Genomic DNA, 21,812 nt, shown 5'->3' with positions numbered 1-21,812 from the left:
CACGGGTCGCGGTTCGTGATCGCTCACTATAGAGGTGGGTGCGTTCGCCGGCGTGATAATCAGCGCTCGAGTCAGACGCTCAGTAAAGAACCAATATCACTGGCAGCGTCTTGAACCTTGCGAAGGCCGGCCTTCCCACCAAAACGGTGGCCTATAAAACGCGCTCAGAATCAAAACTTCGCAAGTTCGCCAGTTCAGCGTTATCAACAGACCCCGCAACGATCGTTCTTTTCTTCGTGCGTGGTGGTCCCGAACTATTAACCGTCCGAGAGGCGTCTCTTCGCCGTATAATCGCGATTGAAGGAGCGTGCGTAGCGTGGAATAATGCAGAGTGCGTTTGTGCATCTACATTTATACGCAGAAAGAGGGCAAGATTGGAACTCCACGTGGTGATGGAAACCACTCGTTGAGAATGAAGCTCAATGCACCTCCATTCTTCGCAGCAGAAAACAAAAGGTTCTCAGGACGCCAAGAGTTCCGCCTTCCTGGCCTTCTTCTTTTTTCACTCTTTACACACACCCTAGTTGGACTGCCTGCGCCCTGTTTGACCGCCGACGGCCTACAGATCGAAGGCTGGCGTTGGTCGAAAAGGATCACTATCAATGGCGAAACCAGCTTGTGCCCGAAATCGGGTGCGCGTATCCGTATATTCATGCCAGGCGCTCTCACCGCGAGCTGCCGCGATGACTTTGCGATGGATGGCGCCTTGCGTGTGATACTAAGAAGGCGTGTCACCCGACCATATGGAGGACGAGATACCACGGAGGGTTGCATGTTGCGTGCGTGGCTTACCTCCATCAGCACACCAGACTCGATGGCACAAAAAAAAAAAAGACATCGCGTAGGAGTGGCGCCCGCGAGCACTGCAGTAACGCGAGCGCGAAAACCTATCTTTTCTGTACTTGGTCAAGGTGGTCGGCAGTTTGCTTGAAACGGGGAATACGGGGACTGGGCTTGCGTGCTTGTTGAGCAAAGATCCTGGCAACGAACGTTAACGTAACCAGCTCTTGACTCCCAGAAACAGGGCGGTGGCATTGTGGTCGCTTGCAGCCACGTTGTTTAGCCATTGGTCTTTCCAACTCCCCTCCCCCCCCCCCAAAAAAAAAAACAGCAACAAAAACCCGTTTCTCGGTATAGCTGTTCGTCGTATCCCTTCCGATTACTGCACACGTCTAGTGCGCCCTTTTCGTATTAATTCACCTCTCTCTTTCATTTCATTCTTTTTCTCTGTTTTCATCTCTAGAAGTATCGGCTGGGACGCCGGCTCTTTGAACAACAGTTTCGTTAACGAGCCTCCCTTGTAGCTCTCTTTCTAAATAACTTCTTTTTCGCTCGGGGTATGCCCACAATTTTCGAATTTAAGTTATCCGAGCAGCTCGGGGTACGATTGGGGCTACGACGCGAGATGGGTTGCTCGGGAAACGAGCGGCCATAGCCTGTGATAGAGCTCATCGGTTTATTATTATTTTTCTTTCTGCCTCGAACATGCCGTAATTTTACACGTGCGCTGGCGATTTGCACGCGAACGCGCCGGTTTCCCGAGGGCTCGATCTTTTTAAACGCAGCACTAATAATTATCGCGAGAGGGGGGGGCAACGAGACGAGCACAAAAGGAAAACTCGAATATCGGTCGGCTCCTCGCCTCGGGCGCACACCGTCCGCAACGTTTGCGCCGAAAGGCCTCCGAAACTGAGCCGGACTTTGTTTTCCCCAGAGTCGACGAAAAATTACCCCGCCTCCCGACCACGCTCGGCGCTCGTCGTCGTGATGACTGTGTACACGCGTATCGCAGCGGCGCATCTTTCCCGAGGATGCCCTCCGCGCTTTGCGCGTTTTCCTCATTATAATCACGAAATGCCACCCCGGGTAGCGCGTTCGATCCTTCCTCGGCGGGTAGTGGGTGGTCGTGCTACGCTCCTAAGAAACGTATACAGCTACACAAAGCTCCGCTCGGTCGGCAGCCCTTAAGAAAAACAAGGGCGCGTTCTCCTTGCCGACTGTGGACTGAATTATTGTTCCTCCCGGCCCAGCACGAGGATTATCGATTTGCGCATGCGCTGCCGTTCGAGCGCATGCTAAGTCGCTAGCGCCTCGATTCCGTACGTTGTTTCCGAAGCATCGGCGCGCACAACCACACCCGACTACGACAACTATACAATAGCACGTGCTCACAATAGAGGCGTGAGTAAGTTCTTAACTGCTATGCAGCGAGCTCGTTGTCTGCGCGGTCGCAGTCACGACTGCAGCGCGTGAACAGCGTTCATTGGTGGCGATGGCAAGTAGCACTCCGTGGTGCGTGTGCAGCCGAGGCGCGAAGCTGTGTGAACGTGCTTCCAATTACGCCTTCCGCAGGCTGCCTCGCATCAGCCTGCGAGCCTGCGCTAACACATATACAACAAGCACACACACACGCACATACTCAAACTTGCATGCGCACTACTGAGCGAGTACGATTGGGTGATTGGACTGGGTAATAAAGCCTTTCCTGCCTGCCTGGAACGGTGTTGCTCGCAAGACAACGTTCGGCTCTCTCGGGGCTGTAGTACTCGTAAATTAGGTTTTCTCCCGTCGATGCCGATTGTAGCTTCGTTTCGTTCTTTTGTCTGAATGGTGTGTACTGGGATCTTGTGCGCCGAGTGCAGCCGCCCCTTCACGCTTCCGTAAGTTCGCCGCGTGCTTTTGTATCGTCGTGGTTCGCGCGTACGCAGTGCGCGGCGATGCAGTGTACATCTGAAGAGCTGGACGAAAGAGAGAAACGCTTGCTATTTCGATCGCCTCTGGTGTTTTTTGTTCATTTGTGCACGCGCCTGAAGCGCGGCAGGGCGTGCCCAGCCTGGTTTATTTAGAGTCAGATGCTTTCCACATGGGGCTCGCACTGCAGAAATAAAGTGGACTTAGCAACAAATGGAACGAAGAGTAGGACCTTGCGTCCGTTAAGCTGCGGTTTTGATAGCCGTGCAAGTACGTTTAAATGCGGAGCACGTATAGCCACACGAAGACAGCACATAGCTGTCATCGACTGTGTGAACGTTAATAGGAAAATGTGAACGCACAGGCGGGAACACTTTCTAATTTTGTAGACGGATCAAGTGGGACAATTCCGCACTATTGGGTTCAGATTTAGTATGCTAATGCAATGAGGCAACAAATACGGGATATGAAATGTATGCTACCTTTAGGTTTCAATAACTATCTTGAGAAGACAATCAGCGGAGGAAGCGCAAATAGTGGTAAACGAACAAGAGCGGTCATATTGACATCACCAGTGAAGGCTTTATTAAGGTCACGCATACCTGTATGGCGCTCATTCAAGAACAATATCTTTATGGAAAACAGGCTACACATATGGTGCTGGAAATCCAGATTTCAAATGTTAATAAGCAACCAATGGGCCCTGCGCCGCCAACACTGATGGTTCGGATGTATCATTGATCTCATATTCAAACAGTCTGGTTCGATTTAAAGCGCCCAATGACAGATATATTTTGTTCTTTGGATCGAGGACCTTGCGCTATATATCTCGCCGCTCGGAAGGTTGAAGCAACAGTGTACTACCTCGTTAACACTTGTGCTTAGTTGGGCGCAATCGTGCACGGTGATCAATGCAACAAGCACTGGGAAGAAAAAGGAGTTGACCTTTCGGCGCTTCTGCCGGCTTCGATAGCTCTATGGTATAACGCGCTTTGCAACCGCATTGCACGTAATTTTCGACAGAGTGCCCTGGCGGGATAGAAGAAAGGGGGGCTGGCTGTCTGCGCAGAATACCGAAGCGTTGCGAGAAGTGAACGCGGCGCCATTACTGCTAGTCTCTCATGAAGGCCCGGCATCGCGACGTATATACGACGCGCATGGGCTGGCTCGGGGGAGCGCGGGAACACAATGAGAACGTGGTCGCGGCCTATATGCTCTAATGGCGTAAATGGGATCCCAGCGCATCGTCTCACAGCTTTCACTCTTCTCTCTTTCCATAGGTGCGTGGAAGTGGAGCGGCGTCATGGCGGCGGCGGCAGCGGCGACTTCCGGTCCGCGAACAAAATGGCGGAAGCCGGGGTTCCGCTTCCCCGGAGTCGGTTGGCTTACCGTGCAGACCGCCCTACATCTGCTGGCCGCGGTGGAATGTCTGACGCAGACGACCACTACATCGAGTCAAGGTGAGAGTGCGGAATATTTTGACGACGCGCCGGAGTGACGTCAGAGGGCGCCGAAGGAGCCTGCTATAGCAACGACGCCAGTCCTGGTCACGTGCCAATCTTAACCGAGAGATCCCTATGCCAATAATTAACTAGCATATGATCAAGCACTTCTTTGTATTTTCAATAGTAGCAGTTTCCGAAGTAGCAACTTGCAATATCTGCGTGGCAGTTGGACCTAATCACAGCTATACTTTGAAGGGAAAAAAATTAAGAACAGTGCTTATCGAAATGACATGCTGCTTTTGCCAAGAGCATCATCTAGATTGAATATTTTTTTTTTACATCAGGTGCAGGACATCCTATCTAGAAGTGATTGAAACTAAACAAGCGATCATATCACTATGTCAATTAAACTGTTTGCGAACGAGAAAGGCACCGCCAGAGCAAACTGTCAAATAAGGCAGCGCCAGCCGGCGCATTCAGCCGGAAAGCACGACGACTACTTTGGTCCGACGCAGCCAGCAGACTTCGAATGCTTGGATAGGAGATCACGCTATCTCTATGGTGCACACCAAACAGCTAGACCAACCGGAGCAACCGTCAATACCACCTGCCCTCTTTGATGCATCTCTGTATGCCAACTGGACTCCGCCGAAGAGAGGCGACTTTGCTTTATCGCTTATGGCTAGGGGTCACTTTCACGAAATCTTACTCATTTCGCATTGGAATGGCCGACAACGCTCTCTGCAATACCTGTCTTTGCGAGGAGACGCTGGAACACATTCTCTGCGACTGTCCTGAATATAATGTTCAGCGACAGTCCCTGGCATCCGTTCTAGCGCACCTTGACACTAGACCATTGTCCCTCGACACGATTTTCACATGCCGCCGATAGAAGACATCGCCGCTGAAGGCGACGAAGGGACTACTTCGGTTTTTGAAAGACACGGGATTGGACAAGCGGCTGTGACAGTGATATCACGTACCTCGCAAGAGTGATGGACTCTAACGGACGATGTGTGTGCTTTGCTATGTGCTCTCTCTCTCTCCCTTCCCCATCTTTCATCCCCCCATTCCGCTCCCATGTGTAGGGTAGCAAACCGGTTAAGCTAAACTGGTTAACCTCCTTGCCTTTCCTTCTCCACTTTTTCCTTCCTTCCTTCCTTGGCCCTGGTGCCAGGCGGTCTTTAAGGCACTGTTCACGTAATTACATAAAACGATCACCGTCATAGATTTAATGAGGAAAATACCATGTCAAAAAAAAAAAAATTGGAATGCACATAAAAACAAAGAAAGCTATACAAATGTTGAAACGACATGTTTGAAAATATTGACAGGCATGAGCGTATCATACTTAATAAAAAAAAGAACCATATGCATATTTATTCTGTGTGCTAAAGGTATTTATCGCCTAAGTGATTTGCGCCCGAATTCACGAAGTTGTTCTTTCGCATGTGTTCTTTGGAATCGGCCGGTCACCTATACGCTATAATATTGACCAACCTAATGATCGGCTAGCCTCTGCTCTTACGTACCGTAATAGCGTAAGAACTTTCTTGTCAGCCCGTATTAAAAAAAAAAAAAATACTCTTACGACAGAATAGTTCGCAAAAGAAAATTTCAGCAAATCCTGATGTCGGATGAATTAGCGAAGGGCTGGCCCACGGCAAAGGACATTCACGAACAAAAACGTTTTGTGGATTTAGCGCCTGAGCTGTCGTTCATGGGCGTCCCTTGTTGCAGAAAATAAGACCGACATGTTACGTTACAGAACGTATTCAGGGGTGTGGTTGCATCATGAACGATATTACTCACGTCGGTGCAGTTCTACATGAGCGCGTAATTACGAAGCTCGAGATAGATGGACAGCAGGTGGGGCGAAATTCGCACAGCTTGTCGTGAGCAAGCGCTGTCTCCTATAGTGTAGTGACCGGCCACCTTCGCTAATCATACGCCAAACGTCGCGATTGATTTGTAAATTGTAGCGTAAGAAGATATTTCGCGGATACAGACCCAGGGGGTCCGTATCTAGGCGGGGGTCCGTATCTATGATGATGGTGGTCATCATCATCATCATCATCATCATCAGCGTACCAATAATATCGCAACAGACAAACCAGGCCAACATCGGGCGCGTCTTCATTGGGCGTTGCTTAACGCCACCGGTAGCTGTTGCTGATATAGCCGTTAAAAATTAAAATTGGATGCTGGGGTTCTCCATGCCAGAACCACGACCTGATTATGAGACATTATGAGACTCCGGGTTAGTTTTGGCCGCCCGGGGTTCTTTAACGTGTACCCAATGCACGGTACACAGGCGATCTTTTTTTTTTCCGGGGGTATGCGGTCGCCGCGGCAGGGATTTGATCCCGCGACCTCGTGCTTAGCGGTACAACGCCAAAGCCACTAAGCAACCACGGCGGCTGCTGATAGCCGTGTTCTTGCGTAATAGTAGGCTACCTGCATGTATAGCGCGCTGTTAGCTGGAGATTGTCTCGATTTCTCGTCCATTCGAAAACAATTCTCGCTTAAGGTGCCAGTCGTCAACCGCTGGGAAGAAAAGGCCGCACAATGGCAGGGTCGCGCGCTTGATTGCCTGTAAGCGCTGGGAAACACTCACTCTGACCCCTTGACTCCCCGCCTTTTTTACCTTTCGGCCGCCCCAAAGACACTGTCAAAGTGTTTGAAGGGGCGCTTCCCACACTTTTCACGCGAGCATATTTCGTCCGCTCTCTATGTCGGCGTCCACATCGGTGTTAATGCATGGAAGGCCACTGTATAGGCACTGAGTTTTAATCCACGGCGCCTACATAAGATGTGGGAGAACTACAATCATGCGTATAAATAAATCGCGGGTGTCGCGCAAACCTCTTATCTTACACTCCCACCAACGCAAGAAGAAAATTGTGCAGAAACCACTGACGGCGATTGTCAATGTAAGCGAACTCGGATGCCCCTTCCCCCCGCCCCCCCTCCCCTCCCTGCGTCGGCGGAGAAAGTCCGACCACTGCCCACCAACCATCGACTGCAGGACCACGGGTGAAAGAGTCAAAGAAAGCTATTCGCTTTGACAGCTTATTTATTTATTTATTTATTTATTTATTTATTTATTGTACCTTCAAGGCCCGAAGGCGTTACAGAAGGGAGTGGAACTAAATACACAGCATGTGCAGATAACAGGGTATAATAATAATAAAAAAATTAGAAAGTGCGGATTAACAAAAGTATTCTTCAATAGTAGTTCTAAAAGCAGATGTATCGGTTATGTTAACAATTGAGGCCGGCAGATGATTCCATTCATTGGTAGTTTTAGGAATAAATGAATAAAGAAATAGGTTCGTGCGACAGTGTGGAACGCTCAATTTATGCCGATGGTCAGTACGAGATGATATATATGCAGGTTCGGACAAAAGTTCACATTTTAATTCCGGATTGTAATAATAAATTTTGTGCAGCAGTGATAAGCGTGCTAACTTCCTACGGGATGAGAGGAGAGGGAGGTTTAAAGTAGCCTTCATAGATGTTACGCTTGATGTCCGAGAATAGCTAGTAAGAATGAACCGCGCGCTACGATTTTGTATAGATTCTATGGCATTTGTTAAGTAACCCAAGCCAGGGTCCCATACAGAAGAGGCATATTCAAGCTTAGGACGTATTAGTGTTTTGTATAGAAGTAGCTTTAAGTTAGCGGGTGCCATAGAGAAATTGCGACGGAGGTAACCAAGCGTACGGTTAGCATTGTTAGTGATGTGGTTTATGTGTGTTTGCCAGGAAAAATTAGATGTTATGTGGACGCCTAAGTATTTATAGGAACTGACTTCTTCGAGTACAGAGTTCTTCAAGTGATAGTTGGATAGGTTAGACGAAGCATTATTGCGGGAAATCCTCATTAGTTTGCACTTTTGGCTGTTAAGTCGCATTTTCCAAGTGTCGCACCAGTTAGTTACCTTGTCTAGATCAGATTGTAGTGTTAGAGTGTCAGAATTTGATGATATTACTCTGTAAATTACACAGTCGTCTGCAAATAACCTTATGGAGGACGCTACACAGTTAGGCAAATCATTAATATAAATGAGAAAAAGCAAAAGTCCGAGAACGGAACCTTGCGGCAACCCGGAACTGACAGGACAACGTGAAGAGTCAAAATTGTTAGCTGAGACAAATTGTGTTCTATTGGATAAGAAGTGTTCAATCCATGAGATAATGTTACGGTCAATGTTAAGTGTATTTAATTTTAGACAAAGTAATTGCAAAGCTCCGGGCCTTTGCTCTTGAAGTTCCAGCACTTTCGTACTTGTGCGTGGTTTCCTTGCACTCGTCTCTGGCTCTCTCTTTCTCTCTCTCATTACACTCTCTTTTATTCTTCGATCCCCCTTCACCCCATGCAGAGTAGCCAACCGGAACTGCCTTTGGTTAACTTGCAGACGAAATAAAAAACCGGAGTTCACTTTGAGGGTCTTGGAAACGCAGGCATGAACCCATAAACGCAGACAAGCAAAAATACCGGAGATAAAAAAGGATAGGTTAGCCCCTTTTCCTACGTCCACTGCCTGCGCCAGTGCTAGACACTCTGGAAAAGTAATCGCGAAGCGCATAAGGGGGCGGGCCTTACCACGTTTTCGCCGGCACGTATTCTGTCTTCTCACGTTACTTGGGCCCACCTGGAAACTCCAAACATTTCCCCGCAGGCTCATTTTCGAATATATCTGCGTGACAAGCGAGATCTTGCCGTTTTATTGCCCGCAAAACGAGTCTAACGTCCCGTTTTATCGCGTAGAAGCGCACATTTCTGCTTCTTCGCAATCGGTTGCCAACCAGTTGCCGATTCGCCCATCACTCCGTCCTCTCGGCAATTCAGCTCATAAGGAGACGTCTGCACCGACCTCGATATGATTACGCCGTCGCGGTGGTGTCAGAGACAGCGACCTCCTGACAGACATTCGAAGAGCCGTCTTGTCGCACAAATCAAGCTGATATGCGTTGAATTACAGTAATTAGAAGCAGTGATGTGACAGGAGAAAGTCACTCACGTGAGCGACACATAACCTTCTGGCATTGTTACGTGCTATTTGCATTTCTGATGGCGCATTCTTCTTCGCGAAACCACGCTTCTTGACTCGCACTGAGCACTGCATTATGTTGTTCTGTTTCAAATTGCTGTGGAGAGGATGACAAAATACACACCTGCGATATCCCATTGCTCCTTATTCTGCACTGTGAGAAGCAATATATAAGCGACGATGTCTGCTCCGTCCTTTAGTCTCGGTATACACCACATATCGAACGACTATGGGATGACAGTAAACTGTTTTCATTGAAGAGAGCTCTTGTGCGAGTCGCCTGTGACAGGCGGCGTCCGAGGGCGGGCCGATGAATTTGCCGGCTCCCTCTGAGGTGCGCGCCTAACAAGACCACGATCGTGCCAAGCCTCGACGGCCACTTCCGCCGGGAAAGCGATGGTAGGAACGAGGCAAATCGACTCTCGTTTCTCGTGTCTGTCCGTCTGTTTGTTAGCTGCGAGTCCGACTGACTCACTTCGTTCCCCGCTGCCCCCACATCTCCAATCGCAACCTGGATCTGAGAGGCGAGCGCCTGTCGCGATTCTACGTGCCAGCCGTCTCGCCGCCCGCCCGCACGCACGTGGATGCACATAACGACCGTCTCACTCTCTCTCTCTCACTTCAAGTTGCGTACTTGCGCCAGCGACAATGGCGAGCGGCTGAACGACGAAGCGCTGCCTCGGCCCCTACACGCGAAGCCGAGAAAACTCGCATTAACAGCGGCGTCGTCGATGCAGGTGGCTACGATGCGAGAGGAGGAGAGCGAAGCCATGCGCTTGAGGCTTGCGTGCCTGTATCGCGTGCCGTTCGCAACAAAAGCGAAAGTATGCGAAGCCGGCCGGTGCCGCTGGCTGGGCGAGGTCTGCGGGCGCTCGGACAAATTGCACGCTATGGCTAGGCTGCTCGGTAAAACCCGAAAGAAACAGAAAAGAACGTGTGAACCGAGTGACCGTGCCTCTATATGTGCCACGTGACTACACTGCAGAAGGTGCGGGTCGCCTTGTTGGTTGGTATCTCGAATTTATAGGGCGCGCGTCATCGTTTTTCGCGCCAGTCAAAACGATCAGCGAGAACCGCGGCTGCGAATGCTTTACCTTACGAGTGTCGCCCGCGCCTGTTAGCGAGCTGTCCGTCTTCTGCCCCGTTTCCTTCGCGCCCGTTGCCGCAGCGCTGAAAAGTGCGAGCGAGGTTTTGAACAATGCATTGACATGCAGCGGCCGCGTAAACCCAAGACTACATTACGCCCGCCCGCAGCTTCCAGCGTTTCGGGCGAGGCTTTGCGATTCGTGTTCGAGCTGTTTCGTACGGCGTTCTGCGGATTGTCTTCGTCGTCCGCACTGCTCGCTTGGCGTTTGATCGTTTTTTTTTTTTTTTTCGCTCTCCTCCCACAGAGGCGTGTGCCCAGAGGTACGCGGCAGGCAGTGCGTAACAAAAGAATGCGCGTCGCGTGGTCGCAGTTTTGACGAGAAATTGTTTCGTGCGTGAAACAGGTCACCGGTCTCTGCCGGTTACGCTCCTTTGTTGGCTCGTTAACCGTTGTCTGCGCATAATGACGACTGTGCGAGAAGTGCAGCCCTCTCGCGTGGTAACCGTGTTTATGAGATTTGAAAGCGAACGACGCTTTCTGAAAGCTTGAAAAGGTTAGCGAGATAATAAAACCTGTCAAACTTCTTTCCATCTTCCCATGCGGGTAGATAGGGTAGACATCCGGTGGTCGGCCGTGTACTCTCTCGTTCTCGTTTACGTGATGCGAGAAATTTTCTAGTCAAGTACAAAGCGCTACGGCGTTACAGTTGCAAGATATACGGAAGCCATCGGCGCTGCCTCCCTCTTTATGGAAGGAGTTCTTTTTGTTTTCCAAGGTTTCTTAAAAGTCTTCGTATATGCAATATTCAGAAGCTACTCTTCTAAAGTGATAAACATAGGAGCAAAAAAATAAATAATAAATAGATAAGAAGTAAAGAGCCTGCCAAAGTTAACCGAGTACTCTGCATTTCGTCACGCTATTGGGAGAGCGGACATACCGTGGCGCAACCTGCCGCCGGCTCCTGAAAAAGTTGGATCACGTGCCGAAGCGCCTGCTTCAGCGCCGTCGCATGCTTCATTTTTCGTCGTACAGCCGCGAAATTTCGAATGGTTGTAGTAGTTGCACGTACAAACAGTAAAGCACGGTAACTTCTACAGCTCAGCGGGTAGTTAAACATCGATGGAACATTTTAAACCGAGCGTATACTCGCATGAAATGAGTTCCATTCTCAAGAGTAAAGCTACCGAATATGTGAAGCGAGGTACATGCGACTAATGCAGCCTGTCGTGTGCCTGGCTCAGCGACATATACCGTAAATTGATGGCCGTTAGTTGACTTGAACATGCAAAGAGACCTTGTCGTAGACGTTCGGAATTTATTGGTACGTACAAATAATTTTATTTTACTTTTCTTACTTTCTCGAGGACAACGCAAGCACACGATCATATCACATTGTTCCGATCAGTCACGTCATTATCTTTGGCCCTCTACTTCCATGAAATGCGGCTTCATCATCTACATAATTTGATGTTGCAAGTATCTTCCTGGCTTAACTTACCAGCAGTGTCGTTTGTCAATAGATATCTGTAACGGCTATCTTAAGTTTTATCGTTCGTAGATTGCAGACCCTTCGGGATAAGCGCGTGCCTTTATTAGCCTGCATAGGAAATCAATCCCGCAGTCGTGTCTCGTGCGCATGCACCCCAGGGCACGATAACATAAACTTACAGCTTGGGGTAATTTTTACTTTTCAGCCTATAGGTGCTGGAAGAGATAGAGAGAGAGAGAAAAGGAGCGCGATAACTATGAAGTGGGGAATTGTCATATAGTTGTAGCTTACTGTAAAATTTCTGTAACTTTATGTTATGTCTGTGCTACGTAGTAGTAGAGACCGTCTTTATTTGCACTGAAGAAAAAAAATACAACAGAACGAGTCAAACACTTTCTTTTTGACGACCTGCGAACGTCGTCACCAACTCCGACACACACACACACACACACACACACACACACACACACACACACACACACACACACACACACACACACACACACACACACACACACACACACACACACACACACACACACACACACACACACACACACACACACACACATACACACACTCTATTCTCACGGACCTACCCCTTACAAGCCCGATTCCTTTCCTCTCTCAGCGAGCGGGTTAAACATTCGACGATCCCGAAGACCCACTGCTGAGTCTGTGCGTGCACAACGGACGAGTGCGGACGGCTGCGCTCGTACCACGATGGCCTTCGTAAGTAATGAATCGACCGCGGCGGTAATTAGGCACCGACAGGCAATAAATGCCCACTGCTGCTTCGCTACAAGCGAGTTGCAATACTCATACATCGGATCCCTGTTCTCTTTCCTCGTGTCCGTGCTTGTGCGCTTCAGTCTAGCCCGTGCGTACGGGCGTTGCCGGCGACCGCGTTTATCCGACGTCATAACAGCAGCCCGCTCACACAGTGTCAACGTTTCCCATCGCGTATTGAGGCTACGTTCGCAAATATTAAGCTCTTGCATTGTAATGCGACGAGGGAACGTAATGGTATACGTACCTGCAGCTTGTAATAAAGTACACCTAGCGCAAGCTGAATTTCTTGCCTTCCTATACTATCGTGATTATTTTAAAGACTCCGAAGAACAAGTGAACATGGTAGCATACTTCCGACATTTGTGAGTCTAATATAATTTTGCGTATGAATAATATGAAAACAGAGAAGAAGAATTTGTTATTTTGTCTAACTTCTTGACCCATTTACTTTTTGTTATTAATTGTTCGAGTGAAGGTAAATAAAGTTATTTCGATACATTTTGATGGCGACGACCAATTCCATTCAGGGGGTAGCACGCACTTAATAAAACGGAGCAGAGAAAATTAAAAAAAAAAAGGAGCTGTACGCACAGCAGCCCTCGACTGAAAAGGTGAAGAAAAGATGTCGTCCTTGTCTTACATAGTTATATGGTGGTTACACGGGGATAAGTTTCCATATCCGCGCCGTATGAAGTATGTGGTTCTCCGAATCTACGAGCGCGTCTTTGACGAAACTGCATCGTCCAGGATTGGTGCACATGCATACCTTGTCGCGCAATGTCGATAACATGCAATACCTTTCTGCTGCCTGCTGCCTTTCATGGTTACCGTCCAAACAGCTTGACAAGGCAGAAGAGTCGAACTCGCGGCTGAGGCATAACGTCGAGCGTTTGCTCGCAGTTGGTTACGATACATGTACGAGGGAGGTCTTTGATACGGCTACATCAGGGAAACCCTAAAAGCGTATGCTCTCCAATCCGCAGTGTACTTCCGCCAACCGTACGGCGCTGACAGCCTGAAATTATGCGCTTCATCATGCTCGCGGCTTCTCTGAAGCGCTGGCACCACTGCGAAGGCTATGCAGAGAACGGGAACTACGCTCCGATCCGTATTCCGAGAGCGCGCACCACGTGATCACGCTCCCGAAACACACCCCTTTTAATATTGGCGGGCCAACGACGCTATAATATCTGAGCCATTTATCAAAATCGTTGAAGCGTTAAGCGTGGGCAGGCGGCCGATGTTTCCAAAGGCGGAGTTGGCTTTATTCCTCTGTTTTTTTCTTTTGTCGTTTCCGCGTAAGTTTACCCGTGTTTACGAAAAACTTCTTCGCTAAAGGTGTTCGTAAGAGCAGATCCTAACCAATCGCCACGTCGGGCATTAGCGCCCTCGGCCAGCCACGGAGCTTACTAACGAGGGGCCGAGTTCACAAAGCTTTTCGTTTTGTAAGAGCTCGTTGCCATTGGCCAGCCGAATTAATTAACGATACGATTGGGTTCGAATTTTCTCTTACGAACCAGTGTAAGAGCGTTTCGCGAATACACGCGGAAATATTTTTCGCGAATTCGGGCTCTGATTATACACCCCGTGGCACTGGAACGAGGAACGCCCTAATACACCCGGAGCTTAGCGCACCCCCTCGTGCGGCTCGCGCGAGCGTAAGTGCCACGCAGATTTTTGACGGCGCACCTCCACCCTGATCGTTCTCGTCTTCGCTGCAGCAGCTTTCCGAAATGATGGAGGACCCCACGCGCACCGGTGATCTCGCCTTCTCGGCGGGGAGGCCCAGGGCGCTCTGGCGTGACGTGACGCAAAGTGCTCTCGTAAGTCAGTGTGGGGAGCCTTTAAGACGGTAGCATCGCGGGTTTTTCAATCGTGACGCGAGCTTAGCAACTCGTTGTGGATGCGTATATAAAGAGGCCGCGACCGGGTCACCGGAAAGGGCGTTATCGTAAGCTCCGGTTTGACGTGCGTTACGTGGGTTTAGTCCCGCTACCAGCGCTTATGAAGCGCGTAAAGAGAGGATATAGACGAGAGTGAGCCTTAGCGCTTAGCGTATCTATAGCAGCGTGCGTAACAACGCTCGTGTGGTTCAGGCTCGGACGTAGAATTTCGGGGCTGTGTAATTTTTGACCTCCAGATAAGCAGTGATTCCAGCTGCAATATAAATTTATTTATTCGTGGGACTCTTGCACATTTGCGCCAACTCCGTACCCATAGACAACTGCTACTGGCCCGATATGGCGGTAGAAATGGGGCGAGTCCTAGTTATGAAACTGCACAACAAAGCAACGGGAATACGGATAATAAAAAATTAAATGAAACTGCGAGTAAGTGCCGCAAATAACTCAACACGAAAATTATAAGCGGGAGAGCTCTTGAGAGAAACGCAGCGAACATGCTTACTAATGTCATGGATTTGCAGCAGATTATAGAAAATAATCAGAACACCAAACATTTGCAAGACCAATGATAAGCAACTACGCATTGAATACGGATAATAAAAAATTAAATGAAACTGCGAGTAAGTGCCGCAAATAACTCAACACGAAAATTATAAGCGGGAGAGCTCTTGAGAGAAACGCAGCGAACATGCTTACTAATGTCATGGATTTGCAGCAGATTATAGAAAATAATCAGAACACCAAACATTTGCAAGACCAATGATAAGCAACTACGCATTTGTACGTTGTGAGAATCGTAATTAATAACGCAGGTTTGGATGTTATATCGCAGACAAATCGGCTACGAGAGATCTTCTCATCCGTAGACGCCAACTGACAAGATGCGCACGTCGGGACGCACGAAAGGTTGTTAGCTCGCACGGCTTAGTCAATGCTAGTGGGATATATAAGGCATCTATCTACCTGAGACAATTGCGTCTAGAAAGCCGCGTATATTTGAGCTTGCCTCACTCTCCGCGCCTTCACTCGATTATGTACTCGACCCGATCGTGATCAGCGAGATAAGATTTGTTTAATCGCTTAACGGACCTCATTCGCGCTTTTGAACAATGGAACGTAGATCTACGCTGACTGAAATTAGAGCAATAAGGGTAACTAGGCTGAGTTTAATAAGAGAAGCCTGCCCTAATGAGCACGCATTGCAATTGTAATAATCACTGAGACGCTTCGCTTTGTTACCACCGCAGCTCTACAACACGAACACGCTAATTCGATTTTAGAACGGGGAAAGAACCGACCGGCGAGAAAAGAACATGGCTGCCTCGAGCAGCCCTCATGATGTCTGATCGTGCTCATTCCCGGAGAAAAAAAAGAAAAAAAAAGCACGGCCCCAAGCGCCACGCCCTTTAATTAAGCCACAGAACACGTATTGTAAGTACGTGCCTGCTTACGAGGGCCTGCTAAAACGGCTCGGGAGTGAGACCCAATTGTCCGGTATACGCGGTATACTTTTGTATGTCACGAGCGCGGAGTCAGCGGACGCCTGACCCACGTTCCCCAAAACGTCGTTCTCCAATGCACGAGGCACCGCTTCGCTGCACGCTCTACTTTAAAAATCGAATAAGAAATGAAGGCAGTTGTGAGAAACGCGGTAAAAACTGTGCAGCCGGCGGCATCGGTGGCGGGAAAAGACGGAGGCGACCGTCAGAAATAGATTTCGAGTCGAGTGGCCACCGTCGCGGAGGCAACGAAAGACAAGACAAAAGGGGGCGTTCCACACACCTCGCGCATAGAGGCGCGCCGTTAAACAGCCTCTTGCGCGCACGCGGTGAAATTGCCTGCGGATATGGTCCGTGCGCTGCGCGAGGAAGCGTCAGCTGCAGCGACCGCGAAATGCGTGTACGCTCCTCAGCAAAGCGCGAAGGTCGTCGCCACCGCCTCCGCGGCAGAAGCAGCGAACCCCCCCGTGAGATGTTTCCTCTATGCGAAAGTGACCGCCCTTTCCCGCCGCTACTGCGCCCGCTGTTTCTTTTCCTTTGCTCCTCGACGTCTCTTGTTTTGTTCTCTCAATCCGCGTCGGCGTAAATTGAATGTCATTGTGCGGACGGGTATTTCTTAAGCGTGGCGTCTACGCTAGCTTGCCGCGGGCAATCGTTCGGGACTCTTGTATGAAGGTCGGTGACACAGAAAGCATTCTTTTAGCGGAACTCTATTAAATACGCAGACACAAACTGAAAGGGCTAAATAACCGAGGCCCTACGAGTAGAATTGTGTGCGCAAATAAACGAAACCACGCGAGAGTATACATTGCCGGATGAGAGCTAATTGCGAACTATATTCGATGCTCTGCGTTCTGCAATCGTCCTGTGAATGTGCCCTCGTGTGGTTTCGTTTACTCGCGGAATCATGCTAACAGAGATGCACCAAGTAGCACGCCAAGATGTCCTTGGATCGACTGGGGCTTTACTTTCGGAACACACGAAGTACATGCGCACGAAAACAAGAAATCGAAGCCTCGAAAACCTCCCTTTCAAATCTAAAGACCTGCCAATTACGTGCCCTGTTGGCTGCCCTACATTTGGGGATGGGAAAGGGGAAAGAATAGATAAGCAGATGGAAATGCTAGAAAGAAATTATGCAGAAGCAGTCATTGAGAACACACTCGCAGATGAATGTTAGCGAACAGTCACAAGCGTTCGAACAGTCCAGTCACCTTCAAATCAAATCGAGGACCTCAATAAATCGAAGCCTTCGTAAGTGTCCCTTTCAATCTGGTTCGGATACTGTCGAAGAACACGCGTCGCTACGATATCGGAGAGCGTTCGCTGTCTCGTGAGGTCCGATGTGTCGACGTCGGTGCGCCGCAGCGAGGAAAAGGCGCAGCCGGCAGTTGACTGACCTAATGTGGATGTCGTCGCCGTGATTGTCTGGGTCGGCCGCCCTTCGGCAGGACGATGCCTCTGGCGGAGACGCGAAAGACAAAAGAGAGCCTCGCGCGCAGGAACGGAGAAAGTAAAGACAAAAAAAAAAAGAGCGGGGAAAGACGGAGGGCCCCCGTGAAACGGGAAACGATGCTCTTCTCGGTGGAAAACAATGCGCCCGCGGCACGATGGTGTCCGAGAGGCACGCGCGGAACTTTCCGTCACTCGAGCGTGCCCGCGCGAGTTCGCGCGCACTCGGTAACCGCGTTTCACGTTCGGGATTCAGATCTGCGCGCACCGGGATGGGGAAATAAGAAAGGAAATGTGACACGCTTGACGACCTTGCTGTAGCGAAGGCTGCCAGCACCTCCGGAGAAGAGGCCCAGAATATGCGTTCCAAGGGGCCAACGGCCTGTCGAAACGACGCGATCGAGGCCTGCGAGGAGCTTGAGATGGGGATCGACGTAGCGTCTGCACGATGACGCGTGTAAGAGTTCGTTGTTGGGTGTACGTTTGGATCTGCTCTTATGTGCTGAAGACGTTGAACAACAACAACAACAACAACAACAACAACAACAACAACAACAACAACTTATGTTCCAGTTGCTACATTTGCTATGCTGCTGCGACCAAACACATTATTAGGCACACGCTCTTCATTGCTTATTCTTTCGCAAATACGACGCATAGAAAGACGTCTGAGAATTGGGTGGTGTACGAAGGATCACTATAGAATCGCTTGAGCCTTAACCGAGATAATTACCATCTTTCTGTCGCACTCCAATATTGCGAGGAGCACCAAATTTAGAGTGTCATAAATTAAGAAGAAAATGTTCCACTGAAATGACACTTTCTGGCACTTCCATCTGCCTGGGCCATGTCGAAGCTCTCACTTGTAAGACAGCAATTCGAATCTGCCAGCCTCCCCCCGACCTCAGCTTCATATGGTGAATTTGTTTAGTCTGCGAATATCTTCAGAAATGTAGACAGCTAGAAAGGACAGTGTAAATATACCGACACGTAAAAATCGCCAGCTAAAGACAGCAACCACATATTCAATAAGCCGATGTCCTATCACACTTCACATTTGTTCGAAAAGTTCCTCAAGCTTGTCACATCTATATTATGCAAGCTGTGCTCACAATCGAAGATTTCACTAATGAAAGATACACACTACGTATTAGGCGACACTTCGTAATAGAAGAACAAAACGCCGAGTTCACCCCCTTCAAGGTGTATTCAGCGCAAGTGAAACGTTAGTTCGCCTTTGCAATTCCATCACTTTGCGTGTCCTTTCGCGCTAAAAGAACGCGCGCCAGGTTTTAAGCGGCAAGCGCGTGCGCAGCCCCGCGCATTCTTCGCATATTCACGGCGTGTGCCGCTACGTATGCCGCTTGCAACGACCCGCCGCTTTTCTTCGGGCACGTCGCTTTCGTAAGCGCTTTCTTTTTGCCACGCGCCTTTCGACGTGTGATTCCGTGCATGGGGATCCGCGTTGCTCGTAGGCGGCCGTACTTGCGTATACGCACGAGACACCGCGCGAAGCGGGGCTCCGTCGCCACGTCCGGACCACCCGTGTGGCGGCAACGGCCACGTTTGGCATCCCTTCACCTGACGTGCCCTCCCTCAACACCCCTCTTGCGCTTTGGACGTCTGATTTTACCCGCATAACCCCGGAGGAGAAAGCCGCTCCTCCGAACACACTGAAGCTAATCCGCGCGCGGTCTCTATAGAAAGCGACTGGGCGGCGGGACCACCTAGAATCGGCGAGAAAGCGGTGAGGCGGTCAGCAGTGGCGGGGCATAATCTTTGCCCCACTTCGGGCGCCAATTACAGACGGCGGCCCCGGGGGTCCGCGGAAGGGCCGCCCCATCGCTCTTCGCCCGCCATACTGTGCCACACACTCTAAGTGACCGTGCCACACTCGAAGTCAGCAGAGTTGAGCCGGTCCGTGGGATGCGCACTACGGGAACATACACGAAACTGCGTTAGGTTTCACCGCCATCGCACAATAGGCAGACATTGTCGCTGGCCATTAGTAGTGTATCGGTGAGGCCCAATCCGTTGATTACTTTTTGTCTTCACAAGCAGAACACTCCAAGAGCTCAGGGGCGGTGTCACGTAAAATTTTTTTTTGCTTACAGTTCGAAACGTGCGTCCTGTAGTGATGCAGCCGTCTTTCCTTAAGTATAGCAAAATCACGCTTTCACCGAGCCTCCAGCAGAGGTACAGCCGAAAAATGAAAGCATCATCTCTTAGTTTGTTTGTTTGCTTGTGTGAAGATATTCGTGCAGAACTGATTAAAAACATGAGACCATGCGGATAATACATGCTTGAAAACTTTGCCGTATATTTTGTCATCGTTTTCTGCCCTTCACCTTTGCAGCCTCGTCTCCCCAGGCGACTTTGCGAACGTAAGCAGATGGTTCATTGTCGGGCTTCTCGCGAGTCTGCGCTGACTGTAAACCCTTAAATTTCTCGTTGGCAAAGTTTATGTCCTTCCATTGCTTGTTCTCCGCGAAAGAAGCAGCGTTTACTGCTGTTTCGTGCCGTTCACGTAAAGAATACGATCGAGCCAAGTGTCAGTCAACACAGAACGCAGTTGCTTTATTTGCTCAACTATTTATACGTTGTGGGTAGGAGAGGGAACACGTTTAAGATAGCTTTCGAGGGCATGTTCGTTGATTCGATCGTTAGTGGGCATGCGCAGTAATGCCGAGTTGAACATGATGCGCATGTCTTTATAAAACACGATACAACTGCTTTTGAGGGTAACCGAGAGGCGTTCGGCTCCCGGCGATAAGCACATCGCCCCTTGCCGCGTTGTTGGTGCCTGCAGCGCGCTACACGGACAACGCCACCGACGACGGTTGGGGAGGGGAGATCCACGGAAAGCTGGCGATGGTGGTTGCGGTACTATGACCTTGGACCACCGCGCCGTCGCTGATTGTTTTTCGGCGCAAATAACCTACGGCCTCACGCCCTCGCAGTAGGCAGCTGTACGGCCCCATTCCCCGGCTTCTGCAGGCCGTGTTCGAGCGAAAAGATGCGCGACCCCCTCCGTTTCCCACAGTTGTAGGCTCGGCGAGTAAGTGAAAGAAAGTGCAAGCCTTAAGTGAGCCGTCAAGGAAGAACGCGGGTGGCGGGGGCACACCGGCAGGCATCCCTGTATTAACCGAGTGCTCCTGAGAAGGTTTTCGTGAACGTTGCGCAGGAGTGGCGAGAATTCAGCCGCTGGTATTGATTCGCGTGATCTGCGTTCGGTCGCTCTCGCTGCTGCTTATACTGAGGAGCTAGCAGAAATGACAGCGTAGTGAAGTTTGCTGTTAAAGATTTCACCCCCCCCCCCCCCACCCTTCCCACACACACATGCATGTCAAAACCGCACCAAACAAGCCAGAAGCTGAGGAGAAGTAACACAAGGAAGAAATAATGCAAAAATAAAGAAACAAGAGAAAACCGTTTCAGCGCGATACATTCATTTCTTTTTGAGCCTTACCACGAATCAACCGACGGCACCATCATCGCCAGCTGAGACACATCAAGGATTTCACGATTAGGTTTGTACAGCGAGTGCCTTTTAGGTCTAAAGGATTTTGCAGGCACCCGTTGCTTGTAGCCTCGCTGGGAGGCTACTGACCGAGGAGTGTCCCCGACCGCGGAGTGCCGAGAAGACGTCATAGAACAAGCATGCGAGCACGCACGACGCTGACGGCGTGGGAACAAAAAAGCGCGGATTCGACAAGGCATCGGCTTGCGCGCCGACTGTCGGCTACCCAGGAGCGAAACTGCCCGTGGGAAGTGCCGTAGGGCAACGAAATAGAAACATGGATTTCGAGGAAGGCGAGAAAGGCGGTACCGCATAGAGACCTCTAAGTGGCAGAAACAATATGCGATAGTCATCGACTGAAGTACGTTGAGGAGCAGCACTACAAACGACTCCATCTTAGTTTTAACCTGGTGCTGCACTGTAGGTAGCCTTGTTGATTGATTGATTGATTGATTGATTGATTGATTGATTGATTGATTGATTGATTGATTGATTGATTGATTGATTGTATCAATATTTTATTTAGTGTATGGCTCTTTGGTCGAATGCGAGTAATGGGGAATTAAGGGGGAAAAGTCGGTCGGAAGTGGAGGACGCGATGCGAGGAATAGGATCTACAACAGGTCTAAAAGCCCGGGTTTCCTGACAAAAGCGAATAGGGTCTCCGGGGCCGTAAGACGGTCTTGTAGACACTTCGCGTGCGCATTTCTGGTGTGATTTTCTCTTTGAAGTTCTCTCTGGTCGATGAAGGCAGCCTTTCTTTACCCAGAATGCCATACGCAGTTCATAATTCGATTGCATGAAAACATCGGTGTCACAAGCGTAAAACGACATCTGCAGCTATAAACGTTTCGGGGGCACTCTCACTGAGGGCAT

The 21,812-nt window shown here is 49.7% G+C and overlaps 1 protein-coding gene across 1 annotated transcript in view; it reads left to right on the top strand.

Moving 5' to 3' along the window:
- LOC126540322 (protocadherin-15-like) overlaps positions 1–21,812 on the top strand; it is a 296,148-nt gene that overhangs the window by 90,838 nt on the left and 183,498 nt on the right. The window contains exon 2 of the mRNA XM_050187115.3: positions 3,972–4,151. Within this exon, the coding sequence (XP_050043072.1) occupies positions 3,995–4,151 (157 nt within the window). The 5' untranslated portion in view covers positions 3,972–3,994. The remainder of the gene's footprint in view (positions 1–3,971; positions 4,152–21,812) is intronic.

Source organism: Dermacentor andersoni, chromosome 2, assembly GCF_023375885.2.
Source record: "Dermacentor andersoni chromosome 2, qqDerAnde1_hic_scaffold, whole genome shotgun sequence".
Classification (NCBI taxonomy): Eukaryota; Metazoa; Arthropoda; class Arachnida; order Ixodida; family Ixodidae; genus Dermacentor; species Dermacentor andersoni.
Note: the sequence above shows the minus strand (reverse complement) of the source record. Positions and strands in the feature narration are given on the sequence as shown.